The following is a 23,819-nucleotide window of genomic DNA, read 5'->3' as shown; positions in this document are numbered from 1 at the left end:
TGTTCACAAAGAGTGCTAACAGATAGTTGGAATATCAAAACCTACCAAGAGATTTGTGACAACAGTATGACAATAGTGTGAACAAAGGTTCAGGATACAGTGAGTGTTTGTGGGTACTGGCATGTATATGTGATTCTAGATACAGTGCCTGTGTGTGTGGGGGTACTGGCAGTTGTATATGTGGTTCTAGATACAGTGAGTGTGGGTACTGGCATGTATTTGTGATTCTGGATACAGTGCCTGTGTGTGTGAGTACTGGCATGTATATCTGATTCTGGATACTGTGTGTGTATGTAAGTACTGGCATGTATATGTGATTCTCGATACTGTGAGTGCATGTGAGTACTAGCATGTATAGGTGATTCTGGATATAGTGTGTGGATACTGGCATGTATATGTGATTCTGGATACAGTGGGTGTGGGTACTCACATGTATATGTAATTCTGGATACAGTGTGTGTATATGGGTACTGGCACGTATGTGTGATTCTGGATACCATGAGTGTGTGTGGGTACTCACATGTATATGTGATTCTGGATACTGTGTGTGTGTGTGTGTGTGTGTGTGTGTGTGTGTGTGTGTGTGTGTGTGCATGTGTGAGTGCATGCATGTGTATGTGTGTGAGTGAGTGAGTGAGTACTGGCATGCATATATGATTGTGTGCCAAACCTAGACAGTTCCTGCCATCCATGCTGAGCATATAACCCACAGGACAGGAACATGCGAAGCTACCAGGAGAGTTGTGACAATAATGGGAACACAAGTTCTGGCTACACTCATCTTCATCTGGAAACAAAAGTACTAGTTTGTGATTATATAATAAAATAAATAAGGAAAATAATACTGTATAAATTTTGTATAAGTCAGGTCCAACTACAACCTACATAGACCCAAATCTGCCATCACATATTGTACCTAAATATCTTGATAGATTGCATTTTGTAAGGATTATCCATCAAATAATGTACCTAAAGGTCTTGGTCTATTGCAGTTTGTTAGGATTATCCATCACATAATGTACCTAAATATCTGGGTCGATTACAGTTTGTTAGGATTATCCATCACATAATGCACAGAAAATCAGGCTTTGATGTAATCAGTTAGACAAGATTTCTATGTAATTGTACACACACACACACACTATAAACTGCCACACTGCAGACATCGTAGCAATATGAATGAATTTTTTAAAAAGCTATATTGAAAATCCAAATCACATACACACACACACACACACATTACACATCACTGCCTTGAATGAAAATGTCCAAGCCATCTGTATTGAAGATTATTGGCAAGCTTATAAATAACAGTAACATTTCTTTTGAAGTTGGATTTTACTCCATAGCATGATTATTCGAGTGTTCTAATGATTCAGAAAGCAGTAAGCTATGTGCAAAGCAAGGAAAGCACATCAAAACTAAATTTCAGCTTGACAGAGTTTTACTTTGTGCAAAGCAAGGAAAGCACATCAAAACTAAATTTCAGGTTGACAGTTTTACTTTGTGCAAAGCAAGGAAAGCACATCAAAACTAAATTTCAGGTTGACAGTTTTACTTTGTGCAAAGCAAGAAAGCACATCAAAACTAAATTTCAGGTTGAAAGTTTTACTTTGTGCAAAGCAAGGAAAGCACATCAAAACTAAATTTCAGGTTGACAGTTTTACTTTGTGCAAAGCAAGGAAAGCACATCAAAACTAAATTTCAGGTTGACAGTTTTACTTTGTGCAAAGCAAGGAAAGCACATCAAAACTAAATTTCAGGTTGAAAGTTTTACTTTGTGCAAAGCAAGGATAGCACAGCAAAACTAAAATTCAGGTTGACAGAGTTTTACTTTGTGCAAAGCAAGGATAGCACAGCAAAACTAAAATTCAGGTTGACAGAGTTTTACTTTGTGCAAACCAATGAAAGCCCAGCAAAACTAAATTTCAGGTTGACAGAGTTTTACTTTGTGCAAAGCAAGGAAAGCCCAGCAAAACTAAATTTCAGGTTGACAGAGTTTTACTTTCTACAAAGCAAGGAAAGCACAGCAAAACTAAATTTCAGGTTCACAGAGTTTTACTTTGTGCAAAGCAAGGAAAGCCCAGCAAAGCTAAATTTCAGGTTGACAGAGTTTTACTTTGTGCAAACCAATGAAAGCACATCAATACTAAATTTCAGGTTGACAGAGTTTTACTTTGTGCAAAGCAAGGAAAGCACAGCAAAACTAAATATCTGATTGATAACAAGACTGCTGTGGAAGTTATACTGGACATTAGTAACAATAACAAGACTGCTGTGGAAGTTATACTGGACATTAGTAGCGATAACAAGACTGCTGTGGAAGTTATACTGGACATTAGTAGTGATAGCAAGGCTGCTGTGGAAGTTATACTGGATCAATAGCGATAACAAGACTGCTGTGGAAGTTATACTGGACATTAGTAGTGATAACAAGACTGCTGTGGAAATTCTGCTGTGGAAGTTATACTGGACATTAGTAGTGATAACAAGACTGCTGTGGAAATTATACTGGACATTAGCAGCAATAACAAGGCTGCTGTGGAAGTTATACTGGACATTCGTAGTGATAACAAGGCTGCTGTGGAAGTTATACTGGATCAATAGCGATAACAAGACTGCTGTGGAAGTTATACTGGACATTAGTAGTGATAACAAGACTGCTGTGGAAATTCTGCTGCGGAAGTTATACTGGACATTAGTAGTGATAACAAGACTGCTGTGGAAATTATACTGGACATTAGCAGCAATAACAAGACTGCTGTGGAAGTTTTACTGGACATTAGATAGGTATCATTTGGAACAACCAGACATTATAAAAATGTCTTCTGGTGAAAATCCTGTCAATATGACTTCCCAGGTAGGAGGAAAAGATGACAAGATTTGATAAGTAGAGCTAAAAATAGAAAGCCTGACCCCGAAAAAATAGGAAAAAGTAGGGTCACAGGAATGACTCCAATGACCTAGCCTTCTAGTGAATGTTTTCACACAAAAAACCATTCAATTCCTATAATATATCACAATTAATCATATGGATATTAGCTGTGTTCAAAATTTTGTAAATGCATGTATATACAATAGAATTTGCATTATTTAAATGCAAAAGGGGACAAATAATTAGGAGTTTGGAAAACTTTTTTGTATGATTAATAAATAGATGGGTAACAAGATGTTGGATGAACAAGACATTATGTATTTGGCTAAACACACCTACTATACACACACACACACACACATCACAAAGAGATCAAGTTTACATAGTTTCAGACACAAATAATGGAGTAGGTAGATAACATAGGTAGATAAGTTGGTAGGTACACTTATAATGGTGTAAGAGAGAAAGAGAAACACAGAGATAGACTAACAAATCAAAGGTTAAGACTGTTACCTGTACAAAATGGACCTTTTGTATCCAAGGAATAACCAACAGGACATGCATTGCTAGGGTTACCTGAATAAACAAAATATAAAATTACTATACAAGTTGAACTGTGTGTGCAAAGTTTGTTCACTTTTGCAACAAAATGATAAAATAAAGATTGCCAACCTTGAAATAATATGATAAAGAGATTGACACTCTTAGAATAAAATAATTTCCTTTCAGATAAAAGTATAGCAAAAACTACAGTATGTACCAAATCAAAATATATTGAATACAGCATTATAAATCGACCTCTGATATAGCAGGAATTATAAAACATTTAAACTGAAAAAAAGATACAACACTACTATTCATGCTGTTTTCTTGCAACTCATATTATGTATTGGTCATGGGTTTAATAGTAATGCCCTGTATCCAGAACTGAAATTATAACAAAGTGTGTTGTAATGAGAGAGTGCTGCATGTAACTTCAATTAATTAGAATCAAGCTAGATTCATAGAACATTCAGATTTTTCTTAATCTGAGTTCCTCAACTAAGCTGCCAAATTTTAATTAAGAAGATGCAGCAAAAGTATCAAAACTGAATTTAGTTGTTGTAAAGTTTAATGCCAATTTCTAGCACAATATAGGCTATACATGGCGGCCAGTATAAATGGTGGAGGAAGAACCCTGGAAAAACCTTGGGAAGAACCACCAACCCATGAGAAGCCTCTGGCAGGCTTTCTCACATACCCACATTAGCTGAGCCAGAGACTTGAACCCGCAAAGACAGAGGTGAGATGGTAGTGATCCAGAATAGTGAGTGCTTTAGACCACCTGGCCACTCAGCCCCCACCAACTGAATTTAGAATTTCGAGAATACTAGTCAGACAAAGTATTCCATGAAGTGTGATATCACATAGCAGGTACTTTCCAAAACAAATTATTCCATGAACTGTGATATCACATACCAGGTACTTTCCTAACAAATTATTCCATGAACTATGATATCACATACTTTCCAAAACAATGCATTATCTGGGAAAGGAGATTCTAAGGTTGACTGACATTGAGAAACTATTGAAAAAAGAGTTGCAAAACTGACCTGGCGCTATGCTGGCATCTAGAGCATATCTGACAATCTCTCCATCAGGGTCTATGTTAATGTCCAGCCTCTTTGAGGTCAGCTCTTGTACAAGGTAGGGCATTGTCTCATTGGTGCTGTAGGTAATAGTGTGGTTCCAGGCATATGGTAGCATAAAGCCATTAACACTGAACATTCGTGATGAGCGAGCATGTATCAGGCCTAAAAAATATTAAGAACTCTGGTGATTTTATCAGACTTAATATGTAAAAATTTCTTGTGTTATAAACTCTGGAATTTCCATCAGACTTAATACATAAATTTCTTGTGTTATAAACTCTGGTGATTCCATCAGACTTAATATGTAAATTTCTTGTGTTATTAACTCTGGTGATTCCATCAGACTTAATATGTAAATTTCTTGTGTTATAAACTCTGGTGATTCCATCAGACTTAATATGTAAATTTCTTGTGTTATAAACTCCGGTGATTCCATCAGACTTAATATGTAAATTATCCTGTGTTAAATCGCTATTGATTCCATCAGACTTGTTTAATATGTAAATTTCATTTAACTGTACCACAAAAAGAGTCTTATTAGATGGAGCAAAACTTAGTACAGACATGTGCAACTTCCTCTACTCATATCATGTAAATATAACCAAATAAAACCAGGTCATGGGCTGGATGTGGTGGTACCTGTAGACTGTTTTAATACTTCAAGAAAAGTGCTCAACAAGAATTGAAATGTAACCCTTTGGATAAGTACTAAAAAAATTAAATATAAATTATTTGAATGGAGCATCACTAGCTCAGTTGCAACATGATACATATTACAATATTGAGTAGCAAATACAATACACATCATGATACAATACATATTGCAAGTGATGATAAAATATGTACCAAATACAGTCTTTTATTTTGGCCATTTATCTTTGTATGTAATGTGTATGTTTGTAACACTGCCAGAATATGTTGTCATTATTTTTGAAAATTCTACATATGGTTTAATTACTAACTGTACCAATTCTACACATGGTGTCATTACTAATTGTACCAATTCTACACATGGTTTAATTACTAATTGTACTGATTCTACACATGGTTTAATTACTAATTGTACCAATTCTACACATGGTTTAATTACTAAATGTACCAATTCTACATATGGTTTAATTACTAACTGTACCAATTCTACATATGGTGTACTTACTAATTGTACCAATTCTACATATGGTTTAATTACTAATTGTACTGATTCTACACATGGTTTAATTACTAATTGTACCAATTCTACACATGGTTTAATTACTAATTGTACCAATTCTACATATGATTTAATTACTAACTGTACCAATTCTACATATGGTGTAATTACTAATTGTACCAATTCTACATATGGTTTAATTACTAATTGTACCAATTCTACACATGGTTTAATTACTAACTGTACCGATTCTACACATGATTTACTTACTAATTGTACCAATTCTACACATGGTTTAATTACTAATTGTACCAATTCTACATATGGTTTAATTACTAACTGTACCAATTCTACATATGGTGTAATTACTAATTGTACCAATTCTACATATGGTTTAATTACTAATTGTACCAATTCTACACATGGTTTAATTACTAACTGTACCGATTCTACACATGGTTTACTTACTAATTGTACCAATTCTACACATGGTTTAATTACTAATTGTACCAATTCTACATATGGTTTAATTACTAACTGTACCAATTCTACATATGGTGTACTTACTAATTGTACCAATTCTACATATGGTTTAATTACTAATTGTACCAATTCTACATATGGTGTAATTACTAATTGTACCAATGTCATAGAAATTATTGTACTTTTAAAACACAACATATTTTTCAATGCACTGAAGGAACTATGCTGAAGATTTTGCCTGCCATTTTGGTCTCAGCGAAGCAGTATGGGATCAGAATTTACTTTTTCATACTGATATTTAAAATACAAATTATCTTTCAAACCTGACCTTTGTAAATAAAAATATTTAAAATATTTTTCTTTATAATTATACATAATATAAGAAGAAAACAGTGAACATCACATTATACATCCACCCATATTTAATAATCTTCAACATACAAACTCACAAGGCACAGTTAACTTTGAAGAATACTAACCAATGGACATCAGTGAAATTGACCTTTGGTTAAGGTATGTGGTAATTAAAAGTTATTGTGTAGAAACCACTATTTTCTTATTAAACCTACCACGACCATGGCCTCTATTCTCCAAACCCCACAATCTATATGTTCTTTACATATTACACTAATTGAAAGTCACCTACAATATTTGGTTAAGTACTTACTCTAGACAAAAGTTACATTGCAAAACAAAGTTTTATATAAACCATAATGATCTTGCCCTTTGACATTTTGACCTCAGAGTCAATAGACTGTTTCCATACCTTAAGCGCAAGCCTGACACAAATTCTGATCAAGGTTCATGATCAAGAATTAAGGTTATTACATAGAAACCATTTTCGTTTTTTAAGTAACAAGGACCTTGTTCCTTTCACCACACAATCAGAGTGTGAATATAAAACCACCATTAATTAAATCTAGACTGTGACAGTAAATCTAGACTGGGACAGTAAATCAAGACTGTGACAATAAATCTAGACTGTGACAGTACATCAAGACTGTGACAGAAAATCAAGACTGTGACAGTAAATCTAGACTGTGACAGAAAATCAAGACTGTGACAGTAAATATAGACTGTGACAGTAAATCAAGACTGTGACAGTAATTATAGACTGTGACAGTAAATCAAGACTGTGACAGAAAATCAAGACTGCGACAGTAAATCTAGACTGACAGTAAATCAAGACTGTGACAGTAAATCTAGACTGGGACAATAAATCAAGACTGACAGTAAATCTAGACTGTGACAGTACATCAAGACTGTGACAGAAAATCAAGACTGTGACAGTAAATCTAGACTGTGACAGAAAATCAAGACTGTGACAGTAAATATAGACTGTGACAGTAAATCAAGACTGTGACAGTAATTATAGACTGTGACAGTAAATCAAGACTGTGACAGAAAATCAAGACTGCGACAGTAAATCTAGACTGACAGTAAATCAAGACTGTAACAGTAAATATAGACTGTGACAATAAATCAAGACTGTGACAGAAAATCAAGACTGTGACAGTAAATCTAGACTGTGACAGTAAATCAAGACTGTGACAGAAAATCAAGACTGTGACAGTAAATCAAGACTGTGACAGTAAATATAGACTGTGACAGTAAATTTAGACTGCGACACTAAATCAGGACTTTGACACTAAATCAGGACTGTGACAATAAATCCACCATTATTTAAATCAAGACTGTGACACTAAATCAAGACTGTGACAATAAAGCCACAATTAATTAAATCAAGACTGTGACACTAAATCAAGACTGTGACACTTACTCTGACAATAAAACCACCATTAATTAAATCAACACTGACAGTAGATCAAGACTGTGACAATAAATCATGACTGTGACAACAAAGCCACCATTAATTAAATCAAGACTGTGACAACAAAGCCACGATTAATTAAATCAAGACTGCTATCTTTAACCGATGATAATTACCATCCTTAGCCTGTACATACTGCTCTGTGTAAGGCAGAACATAAACCTGCTGTGTGGTTGCAATATCTGGCACTGTCCCACGCACCACGATGTCCAACTGCAGGACTCCATTTGCATCCACACCTTTAGAGTAGTGGGACATTTTCAGGATCTCCCCTGTCAAGAATAAAATCAACATATATGAACATCTACATAATGTTTTTAATAAAAATCAGCTCTTAATATATCACACAGAATCTGAAAGAGGACAGGGTGAAGAGTAAAACGAGCAGGGCAGATGTCTTGTGGGATGTTTGTTTTACAGAGCAGACTTTCAGCAGGATAGACATCACCATAACTATTTCAGATGATATAAATATGTTCTATATGAAAAAAATGATAATGCTTTAAATACCAGGGTTCATACAGTTTTCAGTGATGCAATTTGGGAGTAAGATAGTTGGTCTCCTGTAATTGTTGTCCCCTGAGTATGGGTATTGACTATTACCTTTAAAGTAACAATTATGCATCCCATTTAAATTTGTATGCACTCCAGATCTGGAGGAGACACAATGTCATTAGCTAAGTGGATCATGGGCATGACACTATAGCTCTGGAAGTAAAATAACCATGGACAAGAGAGCAAGTTTCAAAAGATTTATAGACCTGAATGGCTACTTGCTTTTCAAATAATTTTGACAATACGGGTAGAAATGATATTGGTCTGTAATTTCCTGGATCCTCTTTTACTCCTTTCTTCAAGATATGTGTAACCATTGCACATTTCAATGTTTCTGGAAAATAATCATTATACTTAAGTTTATGATATGCATTAATGACTTTGTTATTACGGGTGCAGCAATTTTTAGAATTCATGGACCAATACCATCCAAACCAGAGGATTTATTAATATTCACCTTAATAAGCATATCAAAAACATCAGCTTCACTAACATTAGATATATAAAAATAATCATCAGGAATTTTAGGTCTTATAAATGATAGAAGAGCATCAAGTTCAATTGGGATGTTAGTCTGGTTCAGAATTCTGGAGATGCTAAGTGTGAAGAAATTGTTGAACATTTCCACAATGTCTTGTACAGATGTTGCTGTATCATCATTTTGTTTAAGTCTAAGGGGAAGACAACTGTTCCTGGGTGGGTTCAGCTCTTTTAGATGCTTCCAAAATATCTTGGTGCCCTTACTGTCATCAATAGGCAGTTTATAGTAGTTCTCTTTTGCCTTATCTATCAGGTGTTAATCTTTATTAGTCCACTATCTACAGATTTTCATGTCTATTTTCTTGTGTAAATTATCTTTTCGGTGCTTTGCCTCATTGATTTCAGGGGTAATTCACTTGGGTGTAATTTGGTGTTTAACCCTTTTTGTTTTAATTGGGGCATGCTTGTCATCTAAGGCTGCATTGAACATCTGATACCATTTGTCCAAGGCAGTGATGACATCAGCTGTATTGCAGACTGAGTGGAAGGGTTTGCAAACTAAATCATTTAAGAACTTTTTCTCATCAAACTGTTTAAAGTCCCCCATATTGTATTTCAATGTGTTGACCTTTTTAGATGATTTAGGAACATGTCTAGTTATACAAACTGGATAGTGGTCACTCAGTGCATACACTGGCATATAAATTTCACTGATGTGGTCAGGTTTATTAATATAAACATGATCAATGATTGTAGCACTTTTATATGTTACTCTAGTTGGGGTGTTATTTAATTGAGTAAAGTTGTATGTTTCAAAGTTACTTATCCATGTTAATGGTGCAGTTTTCATGTTACAAAGTCAATGTTAAAATCACCTAATATGATCTTCCTTAAGTAATGATTTTTGAATTTGCACCTCAAATCTATCAATCCCATCAGCTCTGGAACTAGGTGGTCTGTAAACTGAACATAAGAGTATGGCTTTGATTGGGCCAGGGTTACTTCAATCCAGATACTCTCCACTCCAATAGTCTCTAGATCAACACATCTGTTATAACTAATGGAACTGTCTACATAGAGAAGAACACACCCATCCCCCATGGATTACCTATCTTTTCTTTTAAAGTTGAACCCCTGTATTTAGAGAGCCAAATTATCAGTATCATCAGAAAGTAAGGTTTCACACAGACCTAGAATATTGACTGATCTAGTTTGCTGTAATATCAATTTTATCTCATTCGGTTTAGGGAGGATGTGTTGAATATTTAGGTTGATTACTTGCAGACCTCTTTTGAGGTGACCAAAGACATGACAATTTTGATCAGAGGATTGACTTTCAGACAAGGTAGTATGCCATGTATTGTTTCTAGACTTGACAGATTTCTTTACATTGTCTTGACTATTTACATGAACACATGAAGAAGATAACATACAAGATCCATATGTTGTACCATGACCACGTGTAGTGGATACATGAGAATGTTCAATTCGAGACTGATTTACATATGTGGAAGAAAACGTTGACATATTACACACTTGAGGAGAAGTAATTTGAATAATATCACACAGGTGTTTACATATTAACAAGTTGCACTTTGTACACAAATCAGATAGTGCTTGAAATCTGTTTATAGAATTATAATTATTTCATTTAAAAGTATACACATATTCTAATGCATTTTGTTGCTAGATATGTGTTGCATAGGCCTATACATCATTGCCTTCTACCTATTGGTATGTGTACAACTTTTGCTTATGTCCTAGTTCGTTACAAAGATGGCAGCGAATCTGTTTTCCATGCAGACACCGCTGTGTTACATGACCGTGTTCTCCACAATACAAGCAGTTGTCTGACTCATGCCTAACCCCTTTTATAAGTCTTATGTACTGGTCTATATTCCTAAGGAGCATGGCGGTACCTCTGTTGGAAAAGTGGATTCGGTCTTACTGGTAAAATTGTTGGTTCACTCAATTGTCTTTGATGAAGGTCCTGTATTGCGGAAAAAAGAGTATTTTGAAATTTTCACACAATGTACTTAGGGTATCATTTAGTGGAGTCATAAGTACATCCCTTCTTGGCGGCAGTCCTGAGATGATTATTTTTCACTCTGTTTTTGGACCTGATAGCATACTACAAGCTTTCATAATCATCCTCAATTCCCATTAAAGGTTGGCCATTACTGTAATTACTGCCACCAATGAGAAGAATTACAGTATGATATGGTGACATAGCCATTTCCAATATTCTTTCTGTAAGAGTATTAATAGTTGCACCTCTGTGGGTTTCTACATCAGCTTTATATAACCCTCTTTTTCTTACTCCTTTGATTATTGATGATCCTATGAGAAGAGATCTGTCTTTAACTATGTTGCTGATTTTGACAAGTGGGGGATTCAGATGCATTGCTTGGACTTCTTGATTTCCATGACTAGACTGACTGAAACTTTTGTGACTGCTGTATTTAGTATTTGTATTTAATTTCCTTTCATGGTGTGGCTAATTGGAGGTTGTCTTTAGTGCAGTTCCTTCTGTACCTGAATTTGATGTTGAGTGACACACATGATGGTCAGTGTTTACAGTATGTGCTTTTACTGATTTTCGGCTCTGCCCATCTAATACCTGTAGAATGAACAGAAGGGAGACATTTCACTGCTAATCTAATACATACAGAATGGACAGAAGTGATGCCTTTCACTGTCCATCTCATACCTGTAGACTGGACAGAGGGGTAGACCTTTCACTGCCCATCTAATACCTGTAGAATGGACAGAGGGGGGACCTTTCACTGTCCATCTAATACCTGTAGAATGGACAGAGGGAGAGACCTTTCACTGCCCATCTAATACCTGTAGAATGGACAGAGGGGGGACCTTTCACTGTCCATCTAATACCTGTTGAATGAACAGAGGGGAGACCTTTCACTGTCCATCTAATACCTGTAGAATATACAGAGGGGGAGACCTTTCTCTGCCCATCTAATAACTGTAGAATGGAAAGGGGGAGACCTTTCACTGCCCATCTAATACCTGTAGACTGGACAGAGGGCTGAGGGGGAGATCTGTAACATGGACCCCAAATTTATGAAACTCATTGAATAATGATTATCAGAATTTTCCCTTACTCAGAGCATAAATATCTTTGAGTTCCAAATTTTGTGCTATATCACACTGACTTCATCAGCAAGTACTGTTCATCACATGACTTAATAATGGTCACATGATACAATGAGACGGGTGTAGATGGGTGGTAATTCAAGCCACTCATCCCTGTTTAGTGCTGGCCTCTGCTGTCATATTTCAATTGCTTCTTTTGCCTTCCTTTTCCATGTGTTGTCCTCAATTGATTATCAGTTATTGTGCTGGCATGTAATAATGATCTGTCTTGGTATACTTAATAAAGTACTAATCCATTCATTTCTGGCATTAACAAAGGCTTATTAGTTTTTATGTATACCTGTAGTGAACTCTACTTGTACTTCTCTGGTGAATTCCCCTTTGGTAAGACTAAATCCATTGTAGGCTCCATCCACTTCTGTAGCAGTGGTCCAATATACTGGGTTCAGAACTGAGATCAAGTTCCGGAAATGACGTACTGAGAATATAAAAATGTCATGTTAATAAAGTATCATATGAAGCTATTCTAGCATCTGTTTGATATTACCTTTTGTATTTTGTGATTTGTTCATGTATTCACTTAGAAACGGTTTCACTTTTAAATTCTCCTGTAAACGTGGAAGATTTATTTTCATCATTTGGTAAAGATTTTATATTTTTAAATTGATTATAAAAACAAAATTGTAGAAAATTCCTGACCAAAAGCATCTTGGAAAATTTTTAATTACTGTTTAAAATAGCATCTATATGTATCTCACTCTGTACATATCTTGCTTTGTATGTATCTCACTCTGAAAGTATCTCACTCTGTAAGTATCTCACTCCGTAAGTATCTCGCTCTGCATGTATCTTTCTCTGTATGTATCCTGGTCTGTATGTATCTTGCTAAGCGTATCTTGCTCTGTGCATATCTCACTCTTTATGTAACTTGCTCTGTTGAATACTATTCTTTTTTTTAGACAATTTTTCTGAGCTGTAAGAACATACACAGCAATCTCTAACTATTAAGGTGGTGCTCTACAGTTTTGTATTTTGCATAGGGTTACAATTTTAAAGAAAAGGAATTTCACTGGTTTTCCTCACTGGTTATACTGGCTATTTAAAAAAGACCTTGCATATCTTAGGTATAGTTCAAAGAACCTTTAATTCCATTTAGTTTGGTGTATGATTGATGGATGTAATATGGGTTATAGAGTATACAGCTTGGCCTTACTCCAGATGTGCACCTTTCAAAAATGTGCTAGCTCCACTTTGTCATTTTTACTTCGTGAACTTCATAGGTAAATTACTTTTTTGACATTTTATATATTCGGTAATTCATTCATTGCACTTTCAGAAGCTGGTATTGTTTAGTCTGGCAAAATTAATTTTCCCAAATTTAATAGCTGCTACAGATAGTGCACTTTAGACTAATTCAGGTTGAACTTTTTAGCACAAGGGAGTAGTCATATAAGTTAGCAGGGTGCTTAGATCATGTATAATTTCCAAAAGAAAAGTACAATATCCAAAGAAATGTCAGCCACATTACATTAAAGTGGCATACAGGTATGCCAACATTCTCTCCAATGTGCATGTTTTAAATGCAAACAACTTCACCTTACTTATGTCACTCTCTCAAAAGTACATAATAACTGGTGAGCGCCCCCATGCTATTATCTTTTTTTATCTATTATAAATGTAAAAGTGTGACTTTCAAAAATAAAATATTAGACAAATGACCAGTGACCATTTTGATCCAAGCAAAGAGCACTTACATTAGTGCAGACTACATAGGTATCTTACCCACATCTCTTGGAACATTCCTAATTGTGGCATTAACATGTGTGGCACTTCTGTCAGGGAGGGGTGCTGCATCTGCTCTAAATGTGGAGGCTGGGATGTCAATGTTGTTGATATACCCAACCAGATTTCCCTCTGCAATTCTTGGGATTTCTGAAAATAATGGTGTTCTTTTGAATATTTTCATATGTGTATGGAAAATCAGCAAAAGAATCACAGATTTGTATTCATACTGATGAAAAATGTACATTATGACAATACAATTAAGAATTTAATATGATATATTTACAGGCTGTTGCATTTGTATGGCAAAATATGAATAATTTTGTTCAGATGGATACTGGGAGTGCAGTATATCCAACAAAACATGTTCACATTTTCCCGTACAAATGCAGTAACCTTTATGTTAGATACTCATCTTCTTATTCTACCTAAGGTTTAATTATATGAACAAAAATACCCTACAAGAAACAAGTAAGTGAATTTATGCTGTATTCCAAACTAAATACACAAGTGCAGATTCATCAGTACACAACAACAATAATAATGCACACATAACTCAGCCCATTAAAATTTGAACTTAGTCGCACACATGACATCACTTTTGGTCTACTAAAGATTGAAATTTAGAGAATTTTAGAGAAATTTGTGAATGAATGATCATTGCAACAACTTTTCCCTTTGGCCTGGAATGAACTGAGTTGTGTCAATTCTAAATGAAGTACATATGATTTGAGGAGCGAGGAAGGAGTCTTGATTCATCTGCATGTGTGTTTCTGTTCTATCATTGAATGTTTTAAATCATAATGTGGGGAAAAATATGAATTTTTTCAATTCTAATTATCAAAAAGGCATTTTGTGACACAAACATGGTTGCTAGGGGACTAGATATATAACCAGTGCACTGCAAATGAAAAGTTGTTGCATCAACAAACTGATGAAATAGCAAGATTAACATATTGCTCTGTGGTCAAGATTAACATTTTCTTACCATGGCAACCTACTTATATATGGTAATTTCTTTTTTATATTTAATAAGCTGACATTTTTACATCCAAATGTATTCAGAGTTGAAAGGTCAACTGTCCATTTGGCATACATGCATCATTGATTTTTCACAATATATTCAGAGGAAATAAACCTACGTATCATGAACACATACACTCACCTACACCTGCTTTTTAAATACTTTGGCATCTTTTTACAAGAATAATGACAAAATGTGTGGGAATGTTTGTGTAAACCCTGAATTCTTTAAAATCAGATGAAAGGCAACAGTTTTTGGTGAAGTAATGCTAAGAAACCAAGGGCAGACAATCAGGAACCATAACCTTACAGAGAGTTGACAGTCTCACTCCTGCAACAGCCTTCACTGCTGACTCTGTTGTGTCACAAAACTGACTGTAAACCATCACAACCATTGCTACTCACCATCCACAACAACACTCACACTGAGAATACTTACTATGGCACGGTCCAAGTGAACACCTCTTGACCTGTGTGGCATCCCCCAGGCATAATCTCCCTCCTGAGACCGGCTGCTGACAGGTTCGGATTCGTTGCTGTGCTCCTGTGTCACATGTTTTTGAGCAAACTGACCAATCTGACCATGGGCCCCAGCGACCATCAACTGCAAAGTTTAATTACAACTTTAATTTCTGAAACATTCCTTGAATGTATGTTTAAATTTTTAAAATAATTTTGTTCTACTGTTATAAGAAATTATGATTAGAAGAGATACAATGAGATGCCAGAGACTTCCTATAAATGGGTAAACAAAGTGAACGTCAGTACTGGTCAATTATTGTTTTCCTCATAATTTTGCCAACTGTTGTTATCATAAAAATATTTCAAACAGATTTTCAAACTTCCAACCATTGAGACCTTGTCAATCAACAACATTCCCCTAAAACAAATCTTAATAATGCTACAAGTCTTGAGAAACCTTAACTCTTCTATATGAAATAAAAAGGTACTTGTTTAATGTGTGATACTGGTACCAGTCATACCATTTGATATTTTCACCACCAATTAATAGGACTTATGAATATGATGATAATTAATATGACTTATGAATATTATGATAATTAATAGGACTTATTAATATGATGATACTTAATAGGACTTATGAATATGATAATAATTAATAGGACTTATGAATAGTATGATAATTAATAGGACTTATGAATAGTATGATAATTAATAGGACTTATGAATATGATAATAACTAATAGGACTTATGAATAGTATGATAATTAATAGGACTTATGAATATGATGATAATTAGTCAGACTTATGAATATGATGATAATTAATAGGACTTATGAATATGATGATAATTAATAGGACTTATGAATAGTATGATAATTAAATGGACTTATTAATATAATGATAATTAATAGAACTTATGAATATGATGATAATTAATAGGACTTATGAATATTATGATAATTAATAGGACTTATGAATATGATGATAATTAATAGGACTTACGAATATTATGATAATTAATAGGACTTATTAATATGATGATAATTAATAGGACTCATGATGAATATGATGATAATTAATAGGTTTCTTGCCATGAATGCTATAGTCAACCACTGTGTTTCTTCCTCTGGCACAGTAGTTACAAGAATGACCATAGACCTCTCAACTTCTACGTTGTGGATTTTAACAAAATATTTTATTACATTTGAATTGAAAATGAACACTTATTATATAATAATCTAGTAAATTTTCTATCATCACATCTGGTTGAAATTCAGTCCAGATTCATTCATCATTCACACCCGTAAATTAAAAATTGCATTATACCAAGGCCAAAGAAGGAATTATTTAAAAAATGTTCTCAATATACGGGTCCACTGTGACCTAAGGCAGGCTCCTAGCATTTCATCTTTTTATAATCAATGTCTCATATGGATAAAATCTTTAGACAACTGAACAGTTCTAGTACAACAAATACCACCTGCTTTTCTGTAATTTTGCATCATTTTCACAGTTGAATTTTTCAATGCGTGATGATATTTTATATTTTATATATGTTTATGTTTTCACAGATGCCTGTGCATAAATTCCAGGTTTCATACTTTGATTTTTAAAATCACTTAATTATTTAAGTGTCAAGCAAGATTCTTCACATCATGTTGTATATACTGTGTATTTTATACATAACAGATATAAGGCCTCAAGGTAGATTGGTTCTGTAACTAACTGAGTTACCTTCTCTAAATAAAGTCTTTATTATTATTATTATCATTATTATTATTATTGTTATTATTATACCCTTTAAGACTATGTTTCTGAAGGAGAATGTTGCTTGATAAATTAATGATAACATAAGAAATATTACCCAGGAATTTTGTACCATAATTAAATGTGCTCCATTGCTTTCTTTTTAAGAATTCTTTGGAAATAGGATTCATTAACATCTATTGAAAGACATTAGAAAAGTCAGACACCATTTGGATAAATTAATCTAATAACTAATCACCAATCACTTAGAAGTAAATGACAATCAAACATATTATTTTAAAAGATTATTAAAACTATTGTTATCATTAAAAAAAGCTGAGTTTTTCTTCCTAAACAATTATAATATTTCTCAAAAACATAACCAAAAGATATTACAGAAAAGCTATTTGTGGATTTTTTTTTCTAGACGTAATGAATTTATTCAAATTCTTTGTCTCCTTGGTGTCCAGTGAAAATATGGAATGAGAAATGTAACACATATGCCAGTATGACAGAGTTGGATGGCAAAGTTTCAAGTCACAAGGGCCATAACTCCACTTAAATTTGTCTGAAAGTGCTGAAGACCAAACTTAAGTGGGTCTTCTAGATGAAAATCATTACACCCAATTTGCTAAGAATAAAGTCATTCAAATTTGTTTAAGCAGAAATGAAATGTGTGACAGATACAATGAAACATGAATGGGATGGACAGACCTAAGTAATACTTTGGGATGGACAGACATGAGTAATACTATGGGATGAACAGTCATGGGTAGTACCTTGGGATGGACAGACATGGTAGTGTTTTGGTGGGTAATACTATGGGATGGACAGACATGGTTAATAATATGGGATGGACAGACATGGGTAATACTATGCAATTGACAGACATGGGTAAGATGGGGAGACTTGGGTAATACTTTGGGATAGAGAAACATGGGTAATACTATGGGGTGGAGAGGCATGGGTAATAATTTGGGATTGACAGACATGGGTAATACTATAGGATGGACAAACATGGGTGGTACTATGGGATGGGCAGACATGGGAGGTACTATGAGATAGAAAGAAACAGGTAACATTATGAGAAGTAAAGACATGGGTAACACTATGGAATAAATTACAAAATGATGAACACTGTATCTTGTCATGGTGACAGAAGAAGGAGCCGATTGGCTGTTTTTAATAAAATTTAAAAATACCTGGACAAGCAAGGGGATTACATGGTTCTGAATCTTCCCCAGGACCAATGCATGATCTGCCATTATTGCTTGGAGAAGGGTTTGAGCAGGTGCGAAATCTTTTACGTAACCCTCCATTACAGCTGGCTGAACATTCACCCCAGTCTCCCCAAGGAGACCAGTTACCATGAACTGAAATGCATTGAAAAAATCTCTTTTATGTAGGATATTTCATATAAACTTTAAAGGCATATAATGAAATCAAATTTAACTATTACAAAACTCTAAATTTAATATACTCTCATTTGGGTTTCCAGAGTCACATGCACACATGAAATAAATCATTCTAATGAGCATAACATGTCAAAATAAATAACAATGACAAAGTTATGTGGAGGCATTAAAAATGGTATACTGAGGTATCTTAGTGTGCATTGTACATGTTGTTGTTGTGGGGTTTAACACCATTTCTCAGCATACAATAGGCTATACATGGCAGCCAGTATTAATGGTGGAGGAAGAACCTGGGTAAAAAACACTGACCCATGAGAAGCTACTGGCAAACTTTCTCACATGCCCACATTGGCCAAATCCGAGACTCGAACCCATTATACATGTACCAAAACTTCAGTGTACATTGTACATGTACCAAAACTTCATTGTACATTGTACATGTACCAAAACTTCATTGTACATTGTACATGTACCAGTTCTTCATTATACAGTAGACATGTACCAAAACTTCATTGTACATTGTACATGTACCAAAACATCATTGTGCATTGTACATGTACCAAAAACTTCATCGTATATTGTACATGTATCAAAACTTCATTGTAGATTGTACAGGTATCAAAACTTCATTGTAGATTGTACAGGTATCAAAACTTCATTGTACATTGTACCATTTACAGGATGTATATACAGAGATGCAAATCCAAGCTTATCAGGAATCCTAGCATCAATATTTCAGAATCCAGGCAACCTTCTGGAATGGGTAACACATTCTTTCAAACTGTCTGAAATGGATAACATATTCTTTTAACCTGTCTGAAATGGATGACACATTCTTTCAACTTGCCTGTAATGAGTCATGCAATCTTTCATCCTGTTTGGAATGGATGACATATTCTTTCAACCTGTCTGGAATGGATGACATGTTCTTTTATATATGTTCCGGGCTTGATGCTTTGATTTTTAAGTCACTTAATTATTTAGTATCAAGCCGAATTCTTCACATCATGTTGTATATACTTATATATTGTACATAACAGATAGAAGTTACATTCTCTAATTAAAGTGTCACGGAATTGTATAAATTCTTTTATTTATTAAATAAATGTACTCAGGTTTTGTTTTTTATGTACAACGATACCCAAGGGTGATTTACATATATTGTACAATATTTAAAAACAGTGAGTTCAGTTCATTGTATGCCGCATGTACAAAGCGCTTTTGAAGGGAAAAACCAAATACTTCCAGCACACAGATAATGTATGGCTGCTTCGTTTGTGTATAAATTGTAAGACTAAATCTACACATTACAGAATGTTTTTTCAGTGAGTGGTCTACTTAAGGTTTTGCACATCTTCAGCTGTAGAGGTATGTGAGTTATTTATTAATTTATTGTGTACAAGTTATAACTATTGTACTACCACATTTATTTTTGTATATTTTCTATGTAGCTTCAGCTTACATAGTATAATGCAAATATTTTCTATTCTTGTTTGTGACTTAGCAAGAGTTTTATATTAGCATTATAAAGTTACGTTTTTAAGAAACATTTAGTACTGTATTATTCTTGTCAGGCATGGGTAGGTTCACTTCTGAACCTGTTTATTGTTATGTAGTTATTGTGCTGACAATGTAATCTGTACAGCTTACTGTATATAACATTATTACTTTTATTGTATCTACCCATGTCATGTGTAGTACATAGTGTTAGATGTATTTTCAGCTGATTGGAGTTGACGGAGTACCAGCTGTAGAGCTAACCATAGAAGTTGACCAAAGCAGCTGTAAAGCTTAACCATAGCAGCCGTAGAGCTGAGTGAACAGTGTTGCTGGTCGAGTAGCAGGTGATCGGGCATTGCTGACTGATTGGTGGGTGCTGATTGCTTGATTGACCAAGGAATTGAATGGTGGTCAGCGACTACCTGGAATACTGACTGCTTGATTGACCAGTGTGACTGGTAGTGTGACTGGTAGCCAAGTGTGCTGGTGATGGAGCGTATAACTCCATACATGTAATCTTTTAGCCATGGGCTAATTTTGGGGTTTGTAATACCCAGTGTCTTTGGGATTGTAAAGATATTCTGTAGGATATCTGTCTCTTTGTTTTCATCATTTTACTATTTGGATAAAATACCTCATTTTTCACTATATGAGTGAATTCATTTTTACTATTTGAGTAAAACACATCATTCTTTTCATCATGTGAAATTACTGTGAATCATTCACCTTTGTCCTTGTACTGTGTAAGGTCATTCATTTGTATTTTCATCTGTTGTATTATTAGGTTTGTGTGGATTATGTTAATTTGTCCAATATTTGGATCTTATACATGCATATTATATTTGTATCACCATCAAAAGTGTTCAGTTGCAAATCCCAAATCCAACCCGGTTATCTTGTTACATAAAGTCTTTAATATTATTATTATTATTATTATTCAACCTGTCTGAAATGGATGACACATTCTTTCCACCTGTTTGGAATGGATGACACAATCTTTCACTCTGTTTTGAATGGATAACACATTCTATCAACCTGTCTGGAATGGATGAAACATTCTTTCAAAGTCAAAATTTGTTTACATGTGTCTTCTTATGAATTAATACATACCTGTATACAGTCAGGACCAATTAAGGTCCAATGAGGAGAAATATGGTTTATCCAGTCCTCCAATTCCTGAGCCTTGAATTCTTCCAACATTTTGCCAATGCAATTAGTTTTTGTTCATAAGTTACCTTTATCTTTTTCTTCTCTTTTGCTCTGCTACCATAGTTTTCACCCATTTTCAATCTGATGTTTTGTTATTTACATTTTGTGTTATATGTTTACAATCTGTGTTATATGTTTACATTCTGTGTTATATGTTTACAATCTGTGTTATATGTTTACATTCTGTTATAGAAACCAGATTAAGATATTGGTGCTGAAGTACTCTACCCTTACCTATGTCAACATGGAAAACTCATTTAAAGAATATTTTCCAATAACATTTTTATTTTCCAGATTTCATCAATATAATTTGGAATCCAGAATTTTTACATTAAGTTTGCAATACAAATCTGGAATTGTTGATATCTCTGTATTGATTAGACAAAATACTTAGCTGGAATTGTCTCACTGTTTCAGTAGTCAGTCTGTATAGATTAGACAAAAGACTTACTTGGACGTGGCTCACTGTTACAGTAGTCAATCTGTATAGATTAGACAAAAGACTTACTTGGACATGGCTCACTGTTACAGTAGTCAGTCTGTATAGATTAGACAAAAGACTTACTTGGACATGGCTCACTGTTACAGTAGTCAGTCTGTGTATCAGTGCCAAGACAAAACAGCCCTCCATGCTCTGGCCCTGGGTTGTTGCAATTCCGGAGTCGTGATCTTATTCCCCCACCACAGGACAGTGAACATCTAGCCCACTCTCCCCACCCACCCCAGTTCCCATCCACTGCAAATAAAGGAATCTAAATAATTATGGGTTTCTGATGAATGAATTACACAGAGTTTTGTGAAATACATGTTTGACCAGTCCTAATAAAATGTTTAATGTATATTTATTTTAATTCTGACGACACTGATAAATGGCTGAATTGATGCAAACTGATGCCATCAGCAATACTCATATTCAGGCTAAAATCCTGAAATACTCAGATTTTGATACTGTTTTCTTTGGGTGACACATTTTAAATAAAATATGTACAGAATACCAAAGCATTAATTGTTGCAATTTCAACTCTTCATCTGAGGGAATAAAAGTGTTAAAATACCATCAACATTTCTGATTATTGATTATATTTGACCAGTCAAACAATGTATGTTACATATGAATACATTAGAATAAAAATTATTTTATGACAAGAAGCAAAGCAAAGGAAACCTTTTCCATTATTATATATATATATATATATATATATATATATATATATATATATATATATATATATATATATATAAGTATATGAATGACTATAGCTATGCAAAACTACTGAAATAACTTTATACTGTGCAATTATGCCTTTCAGTGTCAAGCCCTTTACTGTGCAAAGATGCCTGTATGCCTTTCAATGTCAGGTATGCAGTTATGCCTTTCAATGTCAAGCCCTTTACTGTGCAAAGATGCCTGTATGCCTTTCAATGTCAGGTATGTAATTATGCCTTTCAATGTCAAGCCCTATGGAAATTTGCCTTTCAGTGTCAAACCATTTCTGCACAGTTATGCCTTTCAATGGTAAACCCTTACAGCACAATTATGCCTTTCAGTGTTAAGCCCTTACAGCACTATTATGCCTTTCAATGTTAATCCCTTACAGCCCAATTATGTCTTTGAATGTCAAGTCCTTACAGCACAATTATGCCTTTGAATGTCAAGCCCCCTACTGTGCAATTATACCTCCCTCTACACAATAAACCACCCTTTCTTAATTTCAATCCTCTCTGAAACAATCCTGGATCTATCCCTGAGTCTGCAATTTGTTTTGCTGTTGCTTAATTGTCTAGAGGAGGTGCTAACAATAACATGATTCCCACCTGCACATTCCTTCAATTTACAGTTCTGTTTCTCTACACCAGCCCCATCACATTCCTGACCACCATGTTCAGGTCGTGGGGAGTCACATCTTCTTATTCGCTCCTGGAGACCCTTGCCACAAGTCTGACTACAAGGTTGCCATGGCAACCAGGCACTCCATGATCCATTAACTGAATAATAAAAGATATCAAGAGATAATAAGCAGCCTTAACACACATCACTGAATATACAATGCTAACTAAAAGTAAAATTTGAAAAATGTAAAAAAATTAAGAATTGTACAAAAGCCCAAGGAAGATAAACCCTTCCAAATATAGGCATGCATGGAGTCCAACAATGATAGAGATGCCAAAATTTAGTAAATGTTTAATAAAATAAAAGTTAACGGTAACACATATAAAATCCTAAACACATCTGGTCAAAATTTGTTATATATACCACATTCCTCAAAAAGTGGGAAAGTGCAGGGTAGCTTTGGCTGCTTTATTTGCATTTACATTTTATGCTCATACTGATGCTACTTTGTAACCAACAGTACAAAATACATTTTTCAGGCTGTATGAGCATATCACACATCTGTTGTATCTGGGATAATGAGGAGTTATTAGATTTAACATTGTGCAAGGCTTGTAGTATGGAAAGTGATGATGTTGAATATTTTTTTTAAAGTATCCAAATTGTTCAAAACTTTGAGTGTGGTTGTAGTTTCTGCAGTAAATATTTAAAGTAAAGTGATGGTTTATT

At 34.4% G+C, this 23,819-nt stretch overlaps 1 protein-coding gene across 2 annotated transcripts in view; it reads right to left on the bottom strand.

Moving 5' to 3' along the window:
* LOC149780249 (hemicentin-1-like) overlaps positions 1-23,819 on the bottom strand; it is a 118,476-nt gene that overhangs the window by 41,112 nt on the left and 53,545 nt on the right. For both annotated transcript variants that reach the window (XM_089937033.1, XM_089937034.1), the window contains exons 16-25: positions 23,075-23,245; positions 21,825-21,995; positions 18,338-18,508; positions 15,364-15,528; positions 13,902-14,051; positions 12,460-12,597; positions 8,087-8,242; positions 4,468-4,668; positions 3,389-3,451; positions 671-787 (exon numbers count right to left, since the gene is read on the bottom strand). In XM_089937033.1, the coding sequence (XP_089793159.1) occupies positions 671-787; positions 3,389-3,451; positions 4,468-4,668; positions 8,087-8,242; positions 12,460-12,597; positions 13,902-14,051; positions 15,364-15,528; positions 18,338-18,508; positions 21,825-21,995; positions 23,075-23,245 (1,503 nt within the window). The remainder of the gene's footprint in view (positions 1-670; positions 788-3,388; positions 3,452-4,467; positions 4,669-8,086; positions 8,243-12,459; positions 12,598-13,901; positions 14,052-15,363; positions 15,529-18,337; positions 18,509-21,824; positions 21,996-23,074; positions 23,246-23,819) is intronic.

Source organism: Sinohyriopsis cumingii, chromosome 16 (assembly GCF_028554795.1).
Source record: "Sinohyriopsis cumingii isolate HCF-2022 chromosome 16, ASM2855479v2, whole genome shotgun sequence".
In the NCBI taxonomy this organism is placed as follows: Eukaryota; Metazoa; Mollusca; class Bivalvia; order Unionida; family Unionidae; genus Sinohyriopsis; species Sinohyriopsis cumingii.
This window is presented reverse-complemented; position numbering and strand designations above follow the sequence as displayed.